This window comes from Dendrobates tinctorius, unplaced genomic scaffold, assembly GCF_039654945.1.
Source record: "Dendrobates tinctorius isolate UK_male_01 unplaced genomic scaffold, ASM3965494v1 ptg000199l, whole genome shotgun sequence".
Taxonomy (NCBI): domain Eukaryota; kingdom Metazoa; phylum Chordata; class Amphibia; order Anura; family Dendrobatidae; genus Dendrobates; species Dendrobates tinctorius.
In genome coordinates, this window is record NW_027361866.1 from 510,918 (window position 1) to 529,424 (window position 18,507).

The following is an 18,507-nucleotide window of genomic DNA, read 5'->3' on the forward strand; positions in this document are numbered from 1 at the left end:
GACCAGGATTTGGAGCAATATCACCAGCAGTGAGGAGGAGCAGAGAAAGTGTTAGCAGGTGGGAGCAGGAGAGGGCATGAGAGGGCATGAGAGGGCTGTCTGTATTTGGAAACAGAGGACTGTATGTTGAGGAACAGTTCTGAGGAGGATTTTTTTAATTTATATCCTGAACTTATTTAGGTTGCAGACCGGCTGCAGTTCTTCTAACCCAAACTCAAGAACCTCAGACAGATAGGAGGCTTTTGAGTTTGGGTCAGGAGGCCTGCAGCCAGAATGGACATAGCGCTTCATACTCGGAAATGAATTTGGGAAACCTGCCTTAGAATAGAGCTTTATTCACATTTCTGTCAATGAATATGTTATTAAAGCAGCCATGACTGATCTACTATTAAATTGGTTCTGACAGATCCCATTAATATGTAGGCCCATCATTTTCAGCAGGTTTTTTTTTTCACAAAAAGGATAGGGCTGCAGTTTACATTGTATTTGCCATTAAAAAACAAAAACAGTCAAAAATGAGCCTAGCTGTAGTGTGAACAGGGCAGAAATTTTCATTCACCTATGCAACTACATCTTTATGTTGCAGCATACCAAGGGAAGACATCCATCAGCACTGTTGGCACCTGCAGCTCAGCTTATCGATTGAGTTTAGCCACAATGTCTCGCTCCAATACAGGAACGGGAACTGTCTGGGAACAGGACAGTGAGCACTCACAGCAAGCCTCTCAGGACACATTAAGTCGTACGGATGAGGAAGAAGAAGAAAGTAAGTATACGATGGATGGAAAAAGAACATAACCAGGCAATCTGCTCCAAACGTTGATCTCTTTGATGAAGGCTATACTGAGTTTTTTGAGTCAATGTTTCTCCCGTCAACTCATGTACATCTGGGAGATGTGTGTTATCTTGTTTTTTTGATGCTTCTGAGTATGTGGTTGAAAATACTGATTGATACATTTGTCTTCAAGGGGTTTTCCACCTTGTTTTTATGGCAAGATATGCAACAAATGTACAATGAATGTATGTTCCTCCTATGGTACTCACACCTATCTCGTGATCATGGCTCCACCTCATATCACTAGGAAAGCAGAAGTGGCCACGCATGCACAACGCCCTCCGTACAATTTATGGGGACCCCAAGAAAAGTCAGTCAAGCATGCCCTGCAAATTTCAGAACACTAGTGCAAGTGAACGGACACATGCGTGAACACCTCTCTGTGTTTGGTGGTGTGAGGTGGGACTTTGTTCTCAAGATTTGATTTCTAAAAGATACCTGCATATATCAGACTTTTGTGTCACATTCTGTGGAAGTGACATAAATGTCCAAGATGAGAATACCTCTTTAAAATTAATCTCTCATCTCCAAATGTAAAATTCATATTGAAAATCTAAAACTATAAACTGTTTGATTGCAGATGACTCAGTGAGCATGCCCAGTGTGGTAAGTGAGCAGGATGCGTACCTCTTGAGTGCCATTGGTAGAAGACGTTTCTCCAGTCACAAATCCAGCTTGTCTGTTCCCCAGGCTGAGGGTGGCATGCTTCCCAGCCAAAGGTAAACTGTGCTGTCCATCCATCACATGGTGTCAAGAGCCCAAACAATTTAGCTTATCCTTACACTTTAGATACACTTAGCAGCTGTTTGATAGGTATCACAATGCATCAAATCATAAGCAAATGTCTTTTATTACAAATCAAGTCAACTCCTGACAGGTGGCAGTACGAGAAGCTAGAAGTCCATTACTATTGGATTAGGTTTCCTGTTTTAGTCTGGCTGATTCAGATAATTGCACAGGGGTTTTTTTAGACCACAGTTGGCAAATAATGGTTAAGCCCAGAGATTTATGATATTAAAATCAGTATTATTTGTAGTCATTAATCAGCTACATACCATAATATTCTGACTTTAATAACATATATAATCGTTACATGATTAGATTTGTTTCTGTATTCCATTTACTTTGTCCATGACTGTTAGATGTTGTTAAATTGGCTGATTGTGAAACCTGGCATATTGAGGTGAAATGATCCAGCAGCACCCACCTAATGTTACAAAGTGATTCTCGCTTTGTATGTCATATACTGTAGCAGCAATATTTTTTGTATAATTGAAAAAAGGGAGCACTTCAATGGTCGATTGTGTCTGATTCGATCTACACCATTTTGGTGCTTTCCATTGAATTTACGGTACATGGTCATGATTTCCAAGACCAAAAATGTGTGATTAAAGCAGCAGAACTAGCGTTATTGTGAAGCCACTTTAAAAGAACGAGCATATGAAAAAGTCATCTGAGTGTCATCCAGAAAGGTTAGACAATTTTTTTTCTAATTTTTCATCCGCTTACAATCTGTTTTTATGCAGAAGAAGTTATTAAACATTTACATGACTAAATACAGCTTTCAATGTTAATGAATTGCAACTTATACGCACTCATAGACTTGAATAGGTGAGTCACCTCCGACATACGGAAGACACTAGTGTATGCTGTGATTTTTTTTCTCTCGCAGATTCGGTCTGTGAAAGAAAAAAAAAACACTCATCTGAACAGCCCCACTGAGTAACATTGGTACGAGTGCTGTTTGCTTTAGCACACAGACATCATTTTTACCCAAAATGTGGTCATGTGAACTTATCCATATTCATGTATATTGAATTCCTAGTCGTCAGTTGTCCAAATAAAAAAAGTAATAAACAACTGATATATGTCTTCTAGTTATACTGTGGGGACATTTTAAGTGTTTGTGGCATTATAGAATGGTATGACTTTGATAAATATGAATTTTGTTCCTCCTGGATCCCAATATAAAGGATGATTAGTTTGGCACCATGAACATTAAACATGAAGAAGCAAAGATGTGGAAGACTCATAGTCATTACAAGTTGGTAGTTATTAAAAATGCTATTTCCCAATCATACAATAGTGTCATCGTTGATGTCAAGAGCCACCCAATCCTTTATATAAAAACACACTCCCTCTCTACTCAATATGGAGAGGATCTCCTGATGGAACCAGACTTCCAAGGTCCAGCCAGCAGAAAACAACATCACGTGGAGTTGACTCAGAAGCAAATCTCTTGCTTCTAGTTTTTTTTTTTCTTGTGGGTGGAATCACAAATGTATTAAACCCTATTTTTTATATGCCATGTGTGTGTTATGATAAATACAAAGATTATAAGTCAATTAAAAGTCGATGTGGTCAGGTTCTCCGATAGACCCAGGGGCCCCCAGTCTGTCATTGAGCACGATTGGGGATTAATGATTAATGTATGATATCTCTGCAGAGAAAAAAAACATAGTTAAAGGTGCGTACAAGGACAAGGTGACTAGGAAGGGTAGTCCAGGAGGTTGGTCCCGCCATCTTCTCCTTGCCCACTCAATAACACTGACAGCTCTCTCCCTATGTGAGAGACCTTTCAGTGTAGCTGTGTAGGCATGGAAAAGCTGGCTTGCCAACTCTCACTGAGCTGTGCTTCCGTATTTTGAAGGCACCCCATTGTTTCAGAGTAAAACAGATGCTTTCATTGCTGGAGCAGATCTCCGATTCATGCTGCAGCCATTGCTCGGGCAACATGGATCAGCTGATAATTTCCCTGACAGAAGCCTAATTCTGGAATCTTCCACTAGTACTGCTGCTTTAATCTCCAGGTCATGAACCATAAGCTCTTGCTCCTCCTCCTTATCTCCTGTTTCTCCTCAATTTCATTTTTGGCAGTGCATTTTCCCTTCCCCCATCGAGCTCTCTCTGCCCCACTCTTGTAATTTTTTAAGTGCAGAATGCCAAGAACCGTAGATGATTTGCTGTTGTTTTGTACTTTTGTTCAGTTCATTTGTATACATATTTGAGTTTTTATATTTTTGCATGCATATTTTCTTTTTTTGTTTTGTTTTCTGTTTGCTTTTTCTTTCCCTTCAATGCTTCATCTCCCTCCCCCTCCTGCAGCGAACCTAATGTTCTTGACGACTCCCATGGGCGTGATGGCGAGATCAGCCTGTCTAGGTATGAATGCTATCTGTCTGTCATTGTGATGTAGGAAGTAGAGAGAGGATGGAGGCCAGCTTTTAAAGCCAGAAGCCATCCCCTCCCTCTTAATCTGTTTCTCCATTATTCTCTCCATGCCCCATTCTGGCTGGTCATGAAAGGTGCAGTTCTATCTGTTGCTATAAATGTAAGCCCCCAATACTTGAAGGTGTTCATTGAGTAATCAATGCCTGTCTGAGGAGGTTTATTTTCAGATCCTTCTTCTTGGTGTAGCAATTTGCTTCTGGCAGAGACGACTACTCTGGGTTATATCGCTCTTCAAGAAGCAATATAAGATTCTACAGAACTTTAACAGTTTTTACTCACTTTTACTCACTTAAATAGCGCCATTCATGCCACAGCACTTTACAGACATCTTCATCAATGTCCCTATTTAGAGTGTGAGAGGAAACAGGCGTACCCGCAGGAAACTCGAACCAAGGACCATTTGAACCAATGAATATAAATGAAATCTTTTTTGCCAAGGAAGCGTGGTCTTCACCTCTTCTGTATGGCAGTCTTTGTGAGGACCATGCCTACTTTGTTAATAATACTCTATTTGCATACAGGGAAGAGGATGTCCTGTCTCACGAATGAAGAGGCGCAGGAATAAAAAGCAAATAGCAAATTCAGAAAAACAGTATAATTTACACCAGATAAAAAAATACATATTTATGGCAAATGACAGGTCCTCTTGGACAAATTTTAGATTTGAAAAGATATTACAATCAAAGGATATCAAACTAACTATAGGATATCTGCTATCATTGTCAAAATAAGTAGAAGGCCGGCTGCAGACGAGAGTAAGAAGAATCGTCTCATTCAGAAAACTCTGGCAATTTTCAATCAATTTTCATTCTATTTTTTCATCTGTGTGCCATCGGTGTGTCCATTTTTTAAGTCCGTGTGACATCGGTGTGATGTCCGTGTGACATCTGTGCGCCATCCGTTTTCATACATCTACACTAAAAAATGTACTAAACAAAATAAATAGAAGAGACAGAAGATTTGGCACTGCTCCTTAACCCCTAAGCAGTTCCATGACTGCTATTCAAGTCCAAAATCACACACCTGGACCGACCGCCAACTACCATCCGAACGGGTGCTCAATCCAGAAAAGCAAACATGTAATCTGATTATGTATAAAAGAGAAAAAAAGTGATGGCACTCACCGTTCTGTCATGAAAATTCTTTATTGATTAAAAGGCATTGGCACGGGAGGAACGTACAGAGAGTGGACGACGGCCGTTTCACGCACTTGCGCTTCAACGGGTCCTTGAAGCGCAAGTGTGTGAAACGGCCGACGTCCACTCTCTGTACATTCCTCCTGTGCCAGTGCCTTTTAATCAATAAAGAATTTTCACGACAGAACGGTGAGTGCCATAATTTTTTTTCTCTTTTGTACATAAAAAATGTACTAAATCAAATACAGAAAGTAGTCTTTTGTGATTTTTTTTTTCCTTCGGCTTTTAAGACCGAGAAAAAAAATCGTTCATCTGAACAAAACTTTTGAATTACATGGGTCAGTGTCCTGTCTGTCTGCTATCCGATTTAAAATAAGCACAAGTCCGATTTATGCACTCGTCAACATCAAACAGATGATTACTCTTGAACTTGACATGGAAATAGAAAGCACAGAGAAACCTGCACATTTCACAATTGTGAGCCAGTACAGTGTGTATACAGTGTGTGTGTGTAGAAGTGTTTTATCTCTCACCTGTTCCTTACCAGGGGTCAATGAATAAAGACTAGAGACATCTCCTTAAGGTGGTTTCACACACAGCATTTTAGCCAAAACATCACAGTTTTTGTGGCAATTTTTAGGTAGAATGTAAAGGAAGAACTTGTACCTTCCCTTCTCTCTGGATCCACTACTGGCTTTGGCAAAGAAAAAAAGTGCAACAAAAACTGTAAAAGCATTTTACTTTGAAAAAACAGCAACGTGTGAATCCAATCTAAAACAATGTAACAGTGACTTTTGAAAAAAAAAACATTTCGAAAGCTAACATCTTCATATAAAGAGTAAAAAAAGAGCTTGAAAAATGTCTCAATCAAGGATATTGAAATGTTTTAAAATCTAAGCATTCTGGACATTTGTGTGCAAAATGGTTGCATGTTAAGTAATTCCAGTTCAGTGAATGATGATTTGCAAAATTTCAGTTATTAATTCCCCCTGAAGCAAAGGAGAAGCTGAGAGAGCTTGTGGTAGTAAAATGGTTAGTGGTCATTGTCTATAGCTCTATCAAGTTTATTAGAATATAGTCCGTATCTCATTGTCATTTCTTCATTGTCATTGTTACTAATGTGTAATTCCTCTGTTTAGTGACTTAGAAGACAGATCGAGAGCTCCTCAGTGTACATACTGTATAAGACGAGGGTTAAACCAGTTCCATGTAAAAAAAAAAAAGAAGTTATAGACATAACCTGTATTAACTGTGATTGTAAAGAAAGAACCTAGATAGGCACAGAGCCGACGGGATCTGACCAAACAAGTTCAAACGATATGAACCAATAGTGTCCTCTATATTGAACTGTACAATGCCTCCATGGGGCAACATATTCTGTACCAGATGCAGTAGGGTATAATACCTTCGCAATATGGCACACACTGTGCACATGATGTACAGTACCTTAAAGCACCACTCCAGCATTTTTTTATTGCAGGGCTGGAGTGGTGCTTCCAATATAAGGTCCCTGCACCTAGTCTGATACTTACCAGCCGCCGTCTTTGTCTCCTATCACAGCTGCGCCCATCAGTCTCAGGCAGTTTGTGACCTGCCGGATCGCTCAAGCTGGCGGTTACAACTCATTACAAGTCTATGAGATCCTCCTTCTGGCTCTCATAGACTTGCATTGAGATTGACCATTACCTCTCTGAAGCTGTGGTCACAAGATGGCACCGCCGGAACTTAGTGGCTCCACTAAAAGTTAAGTATAAGTCAGGGGGCAGGGACCAGAGTTTAGTAGCACCACTCCAGCACTGAAAAACAAAACACTGGAGTGGTGCTTTAAAGAATGTCACCAGGTCAAAAGTGGTCTGTTTCTGCTACTCCTCTTAGTATTCCTTTCTTTTTTTAGTATCCGCCTTACGGTTCCAAAGATATAGGACATTTTTATTTAGTGGACATTTTTATGGTCTTTACCAAGGGGCATGGTTCACAGGATTCTCTGGGGGGGTGCAATTAGACTGCTCTACATAGCTACTCTGTGAGACCCACCCCCCTCAGTAAAGACCAATAAAAATTTGCACCAAATAAAAAGGCTCATATCTCCGGCACTATATGGACGATTTAAAAAATAAAAAAATTGTATACTCGGGAGAGTAAAATGTGAGCCAAAACCCGCCACTTGCAACCTGATGACAGGTCCTCTTTAAAGGGACTTTGTCAGCACAGGATGACTGTTCAAACTAAGTCCAGTCGCTTGGGAATACACCCTCCCACCTGCTTGTTTTCCTTCAATCTACATCCCCCATCTTCTCTGGCTTCATAGGGCCAGAGAAGGGTGGAGATAAATGGAAACCAAGCAGGTGGGAAAGTGTATGTAAATGATTGGCCCGCCATGATGTGCCAAGCAGCGGGAGTTGGTTTGAACAGTCATCCTGTGCTGACAGAGTCCCTTTAAGCCTCTTGAACACTGCACCCAGAAGAGTATGAAGTGCTCTATACGTAGTAGTGCTTTTTGTGTGGTATCATGTTCACTCCTGACAGCAGTGAAGAATACCTCCATAACACTTCTGTGCACAAGCAAGGGTACAATGTGGGCATCTGAATGTACTCAGCAGTTATGTTATGCCATAAACGGAAGTATTTAGTGATATTACTGAACCAACCTAATAGGGCCCCTGGTGCAAAAATAACACTTGGTGCTTTTGCTTACAATAACCAGCCAGAGCAGCCATTAACAGCTAGTGCACCAATACAAAGTGATCCATGCTATGCTATCATTGAATTGTTGCAGGCGGTGTGTTATCAAGAGCAATGAGACACATCAGTATCATACTGCAGAGGAAGCAAAATAATTTGTATATTCAGTTGTTGCCATATTTTCTCTTCCTATGTTTATCAAAATTAAAATAACCAACATCTACTATTTCTAGAAGCTAACCGCAATTTCTCCACCATTATTGTGTAGAGGATATGGGGAAAACTTTTCTTAGTTCCTGAGCCTCGTCAATTTCAGAAATAATACAAAGCTAAAGTTAGTGATCACTGTGATATCTTTGCCTTCATTTATTACATGTTATATAAATATTCTTGTCAACATATGTTAGTATTATCACAATTAATACCGTATTTTAGTAACTATAGATGATATACTAATCATAAGGAAATCTGTCATCAGGTTTATGCTGCCATACTCACTCTTAAAATAAAGTCAAAGACACTAATTCTATCATGGGTCACTTTTTTTTCTGCACTACTTTTCAAAAATTCACTATTAGTTGCAGCACATCTCACCCTATTCATGAGCAGCAGGATAGCCTCGTCCTCCTTCTGCTGATTGATAGCTTTTTCCATGAATCTCACAGAGAATGAATGGAGCGGTGGTTCAGTCTTCATTTGCTCTGTTTACACCATTTTACCAAGCACGTTTGATGTAAATTCTTGGTAAGAAACTTGTTCTTTATTCCATATCAATTACAAAACAAAAGTATGAATTCTTCTCTGGGCTTGGTAAAGACCAGTTATGGCCCAAACGTTGCCTGCAGTGTCTTCCTGCTTTTATTTTGTAATTGATATCGAATAAAGAACAAGTTTTTTACCAACAATCTGCTGTTGTGGTGTCGTGGCTTTCCTGAAACTTAAGGAAGAAAACATAATTTGGACACCTTTATTTTTCAATTTATAGAGATCAAGCAAGACAATGTATACTATGCAGTTAACTAATTTTCATAATGAGTTAATGGTATGCACTTGTATGAGGTCAGGTCTATACGTTTGATGTATATAGTTGCATAATTTGCTGGCATTTACATCAAACGTGCTTGGTAAAATTGTGTAAACAGAGCAAATGAAGACTGAACTGTAGATATGATACAAGTGGTATTGAACAAGTCCATTTTTTCCATCCCTAATATTGTTGGTTAAAATATCCTCTGGTTTGTTCCTAAAACATTCTGTACAGAAGTGATAGTGTAACAATCCATCTATGAATCTGTGGTCCCAGAAATCAGACCTCAGATCTAATAATATGTCATCATCAATGTAATTTGTGGGAAAACATTTTGCATAGATATGAGGACCATAGCTAAAATAAATTAACTACGAGGGGCGTTCATCAAAGATTTCCCCTGACCCACTCCCTGTTGACTGAGAGCAATGAAACTTGGCACAGTTATTAGTCTTTCTCTACATAGGTGGCACCTACGAACACACACTTCTCCCATCTCCTTAAGCAACTGTAATCACCTCGCTTGTAGAAGTCGACAGGTTGCTCCAAAAGCCACGTTATGACTTCGGAAATCAGAGTCTCATCATCTGGAAAATGCTTGTCCTTCAAAAATAACTTAATTGTTGGAAAGAGGTGGAAGTTCGATGGTGCGAGGTCGGGTGAATAGTGGGGATGTGGTAGAATTTCAAAGCCACAGGAGCATGCTTCCATTTGGGCAACATGTGAGTTTTCAACTGATACATTTTCTTGCAGAAGGCGGATACCTTTGGTGAGCATGCCACATCTCTTGGTTTTGATGGCCTCCCGCAATTTCTGCAGCAGTGAAGCATAGTATGCCCCAGTGATCATGGTACCCTTTGCTAGGAAATCCATCAATACAACTCCGTGCTGGTCCCAAAATACTGTGTGCATAACCTTGCCTGCCGAGGGTTGAGCACGTGCCTTCTTTGGAGGCGGTGAAAAATATTTATTAGATATATACAGATATATATATATCTCATAAATATATGATATATATCTGTATATTTAGATGTATATACAGTAGATATACAGATCTGTAGACCAATAGCAATCTGAATATACATTTTAGCCACTAGCGAAATTTACAATTCGTTCCCATCAGTAAACTTATGTTGTTTGTGTTGGTGTAAGGAAGAAACACTGTACCAGAGGCTAGAGCAGAGTTTACCATCCTTCTGTTAGAGTATGGAAAAACTGCAGGGTTTTAATTGCCTGTATCAAGATAATGTTTGATTTTAACATACCATATCCTGCCTTTATTGAAATCTGTGCACAAAGCGATACCCATATAAACATGGTTTGACAAGTTTTGTGTATAGCAACTCACGTGGCTTCCACAGAGCCCTGACCTCAACCCCATTAAGCATCATTGGCATGAAATTGTAATATTAATTGACATCCAGACATTCTCTTCCAAAAGTTGGCCAAATGTCCTTTTGGCCAAGTGAGCATAAATTCGCACACAAAAAAACACTCAAAAACCATGTAGAAATCTAGAATAGTGGACTTTATTCTGACTACAAAAAAGTTACCAAAATTATTATTAATCAAATTGTTTGGGGGGGTAAATCATCAAATTATTTGAAGAATAAACTGTCTTTCTTGGCCGTAGAAAACAATCACAGCACAAGTTTAGTTTCTTATTGTGTTCTCGAAAAATGAAAGCTGTGATTGATTGTTCCAGGCGGCTAAGACAGTTTTCATAACTCTGCCCCATTGTTCATTATACCACTACTAACTCATGTTGACATTGAGACAAGAAAAATGTTAATAACAAAGTCATTTAATTAGACATCTGTTTGTGGGCATTAATACAGATGAATTAATGTCTGGCCTCTCTTTACCTCATAGGTATACGTTAGATAAATATTAGCAGAACCAGCCTTCCATCTAATCTGTATGGCAGTGTTCTGACACTCTGCTGGTGGCCGATATTGGGGAAATTAAGGATGAGACATATTTGATTTCAACATGGCCTATCCTTGTGTTGTAAAGGATAGAAGACACTATCAAAGATGTCTGCCATCAGCTTATAGAACGAATATATGTTCAGCTCAGGGTCAAGTGGAATAGCTGGCTGAATGAGTGTTCAGTCAACAACTATATAAAGCATCATTGCACAACCTACAAACAAACTTGGGTGGCTCTCAATCACTACTGCGTATCCCTGAAACTCTTTGGTCACAGACATGCGGATGTTGGTGGCTGCTCATATGTACAGTATTTTCCATGTGCATGGAGAGGAGGGGGAAGTAACAACAAAATAGATGGCTAAGTATTAATAGTCACTGTGTGGCCATTTCTGGGATACCCATATTATGGCAGAAGGACAGAATTCTGACCTATATATGTAGCACCGAAAGGAGTAGACATCTTAAAAGGAATTGAGTTGTGGCACTCAGTGAATGAAGGTCTTTTGTTTGATGCACAAGAATAGGACTTCAAATAAAAGAAGATTTGGCAAGTGCCGCAATCATATTCCTTTTAAGATGTTATTTCTTAGACTGTTCTATTGTCGTTGAGCACCACCAAGACTATTTCATTGATCATTAGGATACATACTATTGCCGCAAGGCTAAGCTAGTGGATGAGCAGTGCTGGCTTAAAAGTACCGTAGATGAGGTGAAGAAGTAGCCATGCACGAGTGCTCCTACAGTATATTCACTGCAGTATATGGGAGGAGGGAACCACTTGGCAGATTCAGCATTGTACATACATTATTATGGAGATAGTTGCATACATCCATAATCTTTTCTTTTGTGCATTGCAAACAGGGTAGATGGGAATCTCTATCCTTCTCATAGGTGATAATCCTAAAAATAGAGCCAGTACCTATTAGACATTTATGGAATATTCAATCCATATGCCATAAATGTCTCAGAACGCATTACCACCAAGAATTCAAGTTTAGTTGCGACCATCGAGGATGTTTTAACCTGACAATGTGGCCTTAGGACCAATAAAAAGTTGTGTACCTCTGAGCTGAAGTGTATGGCCAGCTTTAGATTTAGCTTTTCCTCATGATACTGAAAATGTTTGTTCCTGATAATATGAAAAAAAAAAATCATGTTCACCAACCAACTTTGATGGTCTGATGGTGACATAAATTGATCTTACAGTACTTGCAGAAGAAGTATCAGTAGTTGATAGCTGTCTGGATATCTTATTCAACTAATATGCTAATAGTACATAACTTTTACTACTCACTCAATCCCGAACCTTTTTGTCTTTGTTGTGGACATCCACCATACTTCCTTCTCATGTGTGTGCATTCCATATGTTAATGCTGTTAACACTCAACAGGGTAGCCAGTGTGCAGAGTGAGCCTGGTCATCAGAACCTTCTCATTCAACCACCATTGGGAAGGAAGAGAGGTCTGAGACAGGTAAGTGCTACACAGAGGATGAAGTCATCCATGAAGAGTTAACTGGATGGTCTTCATTTCAATGGTGGAGTAATTGGAGCGATGTGTTAATACTGTACAAAAGTGCTAATAAAATGTTCAGTCTGATTTTCTCTGTAAAGTTCTGTGTTCAGGCATCGATCATTTCTTATCTGTCCAGATGTATTTCATGATCGCCTGACATTTCATCTGCTTACCTCTATCATTTGTTCTATCAGTTGTTTTATTTTGTAAAGTAAATCTCCTTATACATATAATTTATTCTAGTGCGTAATGTCAAATACTATACTTTTGGCTTTTGTTCCTATAGCTTCAGTGCTTTATAGCACCCTAAATGCTGCGCTTTTTCTGTGCTTATGCTATATACATACTGCATGTGCTGTGCTAATTGACTGGCATTTATAAAAGGCAACATGTAGCAAACAGATGGTTCTGCCATTATCAGATTCCTACTATTGTGCAGCATGTAAGACAATATCTAATCCCAAAGGCAGCATCACCTATTTTCTTGTAGCAGATTTGTTATGTCTAATTTTTTATCCGTAGTAAAATAAAGGTTATACTTTTATATAATCATGAACATACATGTTCTAATGACAGAAGCACTATCTGCTCAATAGCTGCTTTTCTAATATAGCTGGTGACCATAAGTTTCAACCGTACTGTATAGGATGCTAGAAATAATAATAATTTGGCACTTGGTTGTAAAAAGTGCATAGAAGCATACAGGTGGGCTAACAACATAATAAGAGTAAGACAATTAGACTGAGGGTCTCTAATGTCATTGTCTTTGTTGTGATAGTAACACATTGACCATCATTATCCCCATAACTTTCAGCAGACTTTTCCCATGAATGGGACACTATGATGTACCTTAATGTGACCCCATTTTTGCACAACAATTAACTTTTAGATTCAGGATGAACATTGTGGTGACTCCAGTCATTACATGAGTGAAGAAGTACAAAATATCCAAACAAATACCTTCTATTGCTTATGCATTATGTTGTAATAATATATTACACAGACATTGCCTTGTTCTTTCCCAGTATCTTACACGAGTATAAGATCCAGGGGAATTGAAGATAACATGTGGTTGGACAGCACAGGGCACTTATGCTTGCGCAACATTTTCATCTCCTAACCCGACTTGTAAGTGTGAAGTTATCTTTGGGGTTTGTTGTATGGGACTAATAATGAATCTTCATTGATATCATTTTAATTATCTCCTGCATGATTGTACAGGATTAGTTGTGGATCGGTGATCCTGACATTCATGAGTAAGAAAGGGGACTTGATCTCTATTGCACTCCTTCATAGCTCTCACTAGCCTAACATCACAGTATTTTGTGCAGTTTGCACTAATAATAGAGTGAAACCTAAGTTCACCTCTCATTGGAGAGAGATGTGTCATCAGACTATGCTGTCCTGTATGGGGATACTATCCTGCCCTTACACAGGACAACATAGCCTCAGCTATCACTCCATTGGGTGCTGAGCTGCAGTGCCTAAGGCTCGTACACAGTGCACAGAGATCTGCTGTTCCAGCTCTTACACCGTGTACATCCAGCCGCCACAAGAGAGATGCAAACAGCTGATTGTATATGTGCCGGGTGTTTACCCCACTATCTGGTATTGATGACCTATCCTATGAACAGGTTATCAATGTTTATGTCTTGGAAAACCCCTTTATTAAAAAGAGAAAGCACTGGCTAGAAGGTGACTGAGAGAATTGGACAAACATTAAAGGGATTATCTCAGAAAAATACCACCTAGTGTATCTGCATTTGTTGACTAGAGTGGTGACATATATGATTGACCACCTTTACATTCAAACTCCTCCAAACTGGGGACTTTTGAAAGATTCTGTGAATCCCTGAAGTAGAACCCCTAGCTTTCATTCATTCATCAGCTATCCTTATGTTTTTGTGAGATAACCCAATTAAGCTTCACTGATTTTCCTCAGTTATCTTTTCCCAGTGCTTGCTCTGTTTATTTAAGGGGTTTTCCAAGACTTAGATAATGATGGCCTGTCCATAGGATAAATCATAAATATCAGAATGTGGGGTTCTGACACCTCGACCAATCAGCTAATTGCATCTTCTATGGTGGCCAGACATACACGGTATACAGAGCTGGAACAGCACAGTTCTGTACACTGTACAGTGGCCGTCCTTGAGTGCTGCAGTGTAGAACTGGAGCTGAGCTGCTTAGGATAGGTTATCAATATGGAAAGTCCTAGAAAGCCCTTTCAACCGTTTTCCTTGCCATTTCATGTTTCCCTTCCCATTGGGTCCTCTCCTTTGCTGTATTGGCTTTTCTGCCTAGATTAGTAATGCTTTGTAAGAATCCCCTAAAACACTGATGAGCTTGAATGAGCGCGCTGAAATAATGTCAGGAGGGGGATGTTATATTGAATTTGGTAGCCCAGTATATATAATGCACGATTAATAATTTGCTAATTTTTTTAAGTTGTAATTATTAATATCTGTGCCACTTCCCATACAATAGTTGAAACGTGTTCTAAAGATATCTTCATATTTACACAGTACAAACTGTATATGAAATTATTTTTTGTATCGTTCACATGCAAAAAGATTGATTTCTTTGTAACCAAACTGCACAGAACATATGAGTTATATGGGTACTCTGATAAAATGGTGTTACCGCAGCTTCGTTGTCTTCTTATTGTGAAATATCATCTTATAATAATTTGATTTGAAGTTTATAAATGTGCCACTTTTATAATACTGTAGTGTGAGCCATGATAGATATCCAATCAGACTTCTCAGACTTTGCAATCTTCATTTGACTGATGTGAATGATACAGAATAACATTTCATGCAGTTTGCAGTTTAGCTTCTCTTGGTAACCCTTCTCCGCATGTTTTCCCTTCTAACCTTGCAATTTAACAGTTCTAGTTAATTCTCCTGTATAACTGTATTATAATTTGGCTGTATTAACTCAATAACATGATTTTATTTTACAGCTTTGTTTTGTATATACATTTACAAAATGAATCCAAAAATCAATTTGACATTGGATCTTACTTTTGCTATTCTAACAGTTCCTCCAAAATGTGAAAATATAACATGTATGTTCCCCCCGTCTTAGATCATAAATTCGAAGGAGATCACTGCATCAGTTTTTATACAGGCTGAGCCATAATATGTAATGCTATGTTACATGCATAATATCAACTTTTGGAAACTAAAAAGTTTGACGAAGAGTCATACAGTGCACCAACTTTGGATATATACGGACAAAAGTATTGGTATACACCTCTTGGTCTGAATTCAGGTGTTTGTGGAACATTGAGAAGGGAAGAAATTTCACAAACAACTGTGAGTGGCAATATACAAAACTAGAAGTGTTTAGGGACCACGGCAACTCAGCCATGAAGTGAAGACCACAAAGTTGCAGAAGAGCATAATGCATAAGAGTTGGCAATGTTCATCTGACTCAATAACTGCAAAGTCCAAATCTCTTCTCTTCTGGCATTATCATTCACTCAAAAACTGTGCTCCCAGAACTTCATGGCATAGATTTATGTCAAATGTCGGATGAAGTGGTGTAAAGCATCCACCACTGAAGTCTGGACTAGTGAAGTCATGGTCTGTGGAGTCACAAATCTTTTTTCTGGCAGTCTGATGAATGAGTCTAGATGTGGGGAAAGCGAGAATGTTGCCTGCTGACTGCATGTGCCAACTCTTATCAACATCGGTGTCTGACATGACAAATCTCTTCTGGATGTATGGGCAAAAATTCTCCAAGAAACACTCCGAATTCTTGTAAAACGTCTTCCCAGAAGAATGGAAGCTGTTTTAGCTGCAAAGAATGGACCAACTTGGACCAACAATGTCCACTACTTGGTCAACTCCTTCTTAAATACCCTAGTTCCCTGAATAAAATAAAAAAGAAAACTTATACTCACCTCCTGTACTGACACTGTTCTGGCACTGTTGGTACAAGGTCTTTCAGCACTCGCATGACGTTATGTCATGTGAACGTTTCAGCCAATCAGTGGTCGCTAATGGCCTGCAGCGCTCACATTTCCCTTGGACATAAATCTGGGAGAGGTGTGAGGGCTGCAGCCCATTACTGGACACTGATTGTCATGTCACATGAGCTATGCAGTCACTATCATGCAAGTGCCCCAGAAGACCTGACACTGGTCAGGGAAGTAAGTATAAGGTGTTTTATATTTTACTCGGGACTTCAGCCTTTAAGAAAGGGTTGTTGAAGTAGTGGCTAACCCTTTAATGCCTATTGATTTAAATGGAATTTCATAAAAGCCTGTCTGTAATGTGATGTAGGTGTCCTAATACTTTTGTCATATATATATATATAATTACAACTATATACATGTAGTATGTTGAAGAGAAATGTGCCATTTGGTAAAGCACAGCGAGTTTTGCTACATTTTCAACATTTTAAACTATTTTTAAATCCTTCCATCTATAACATTATTGATAAATCTCAATACATACGAATAATGAGGCAAAACGGCACATGTAACCAAAATCAAAAGGGCCCATAGGATAGTTGCCTTGTTGATCATACAACCAATAAGAACCCATGTGTCACTTTTCAATCAATTAAAAAATAAATAAACAAAATAAAATTGACTAAAATGCCAATTGACTATGGTGGGCTCTGCATACTTTCAGATACAAAACTCACTCTTTATGTTCTATCAAAGATGGGATATTTAACCTTTAATTTAGTGAATGATGTCAGATGTCATTGTTATACGATGCAACTTATAATTTACACTTTGTGGTCTTTATAGTGCACTATTCTAGTTCCTTGGATATTTGATGTTTTTTGACAAATTAAATAATAATTCCCCCCCAATTGACCTAATGTTATTGCTAACCTCGGAACATTTAATGGGTCCTGCATCCAGTCACATTCATTTATGACTTATGCACTAGAAAGATAATAAATGGCAGATATGTTGCATCCTTCAGTGCGTACACTGAATGGAGCAGCAGTAATATTACGATTGAAAAAAAAGTCAAACACTTTCATTAGCAAATCTGAGGTCCGTCTACAATCTAGGGAAAAAAACACAGATATGCAAGGAACTTCTGATTATCAACAAGGTTCTCTGAACCACCTGTGCCCATTGGTACTTACGAGCTTGAATCTTCCTGAGTGTTAATATCTCCCCTGTATTATGGTGTAACAGGGGGCTTTCTCTCCTTCTCACCTGGTTCAGCTACGAAGGCCTTTACTTTCACGCCAGAAAACTCAAACTGAACCACGGAGTCGGCATGGGGCTAGACTGTCAACAACTCGCAGAAGTATACAGCCCCGGGCCAAGCAAATACGGGAGGAAGATCAGAAAGCAGGTAACAATGAGTTTTTATGTATTAACGGGGGCAAGTTTCTCATAGAATCTCCATCTCCATCCATAGAATGGCACAGGAAGAACTTTTACTCAGACACAGTTGATTTGGTTTAAAACTGACCTCAACCAGCATCATTATCTTCACACACAACAAAACAGTCTATCAAAAAAATCAATTATTTTGTGTTGTTAAACAATTGCCGAACAATAAATATTTACCAATCGGCCAGTTTTAAAGCTTGTTTATACAGGTAGACCGCTCTTCATGGACGCACTGTGTGATATGTGCTCGAAGGCTGCCATTGTTCTTAGGGGCGCAAGTCCTGTTTACACAGGATGATGCACAGTCGAGAACAATGATTTTTGTGTACCACAAAAAATAATTTTACCTGAAGGATGAGAATTGTGCTCACAATGGGTGATCAGCATAATGTTTAGACTGCAGGATTATCGTGAACGCTTATTCACGATAAACTTGCATTGTAAATGGATCTTAACTGTCCAAGCTCTGAATCTATTGCCCAGTACCTCAGAAAGCCTATAGTCCATAATATCCTTCAAGGTGATGATTATATCTCCCATAGGCCTTGCCGCAGCCTTCTTCAGATTAGTAGGCATAATGTGAGTATATCTGACCTTTTATAGGAGCCTCCTTAGCTGACTCCCCATGAGTTTGAACAGGCAGCTCAAGACACGGGCTGATAGGATGGATGGGTGATGCGAAAGTCTTCTTTTCCTGACTCCATTGCAACTAAATAAATCACAATTCATCATATTTACTGTACCACATAAAATACCGCTTGTGTGGTTGCCCTG

General features: G+C 39.0%; 1 protein-coding gene across 1 annotated transcript in view; it reads left to right on the forward strand.

Annotated features, from left to right (window-relative positions):
• Positions 1-18,507, forward strand: part of UNC80 (unc-80 homolog, NALCN channel complex subunit) — a 38,220-nt gene that overhangs the window by 8,139 nt on the left and 11,574 nt on the right. Inside the window, exons 4-6 of the mRNA XM_073553280.1 lie at positions 587-766; positions 1,416-1,441; positions 17,530-17,692. Of these exons, the coding sequence (XP_073409381.1) occupies positions 587-766; positions 1,416-1,441; positions 17,530-17,692 (369 nt within the window). The remainder of the gene's footprint in view (positions 1-586; positions 767-1,415; positions 1,442-17,529; positions 17,693-18,507) is intronic.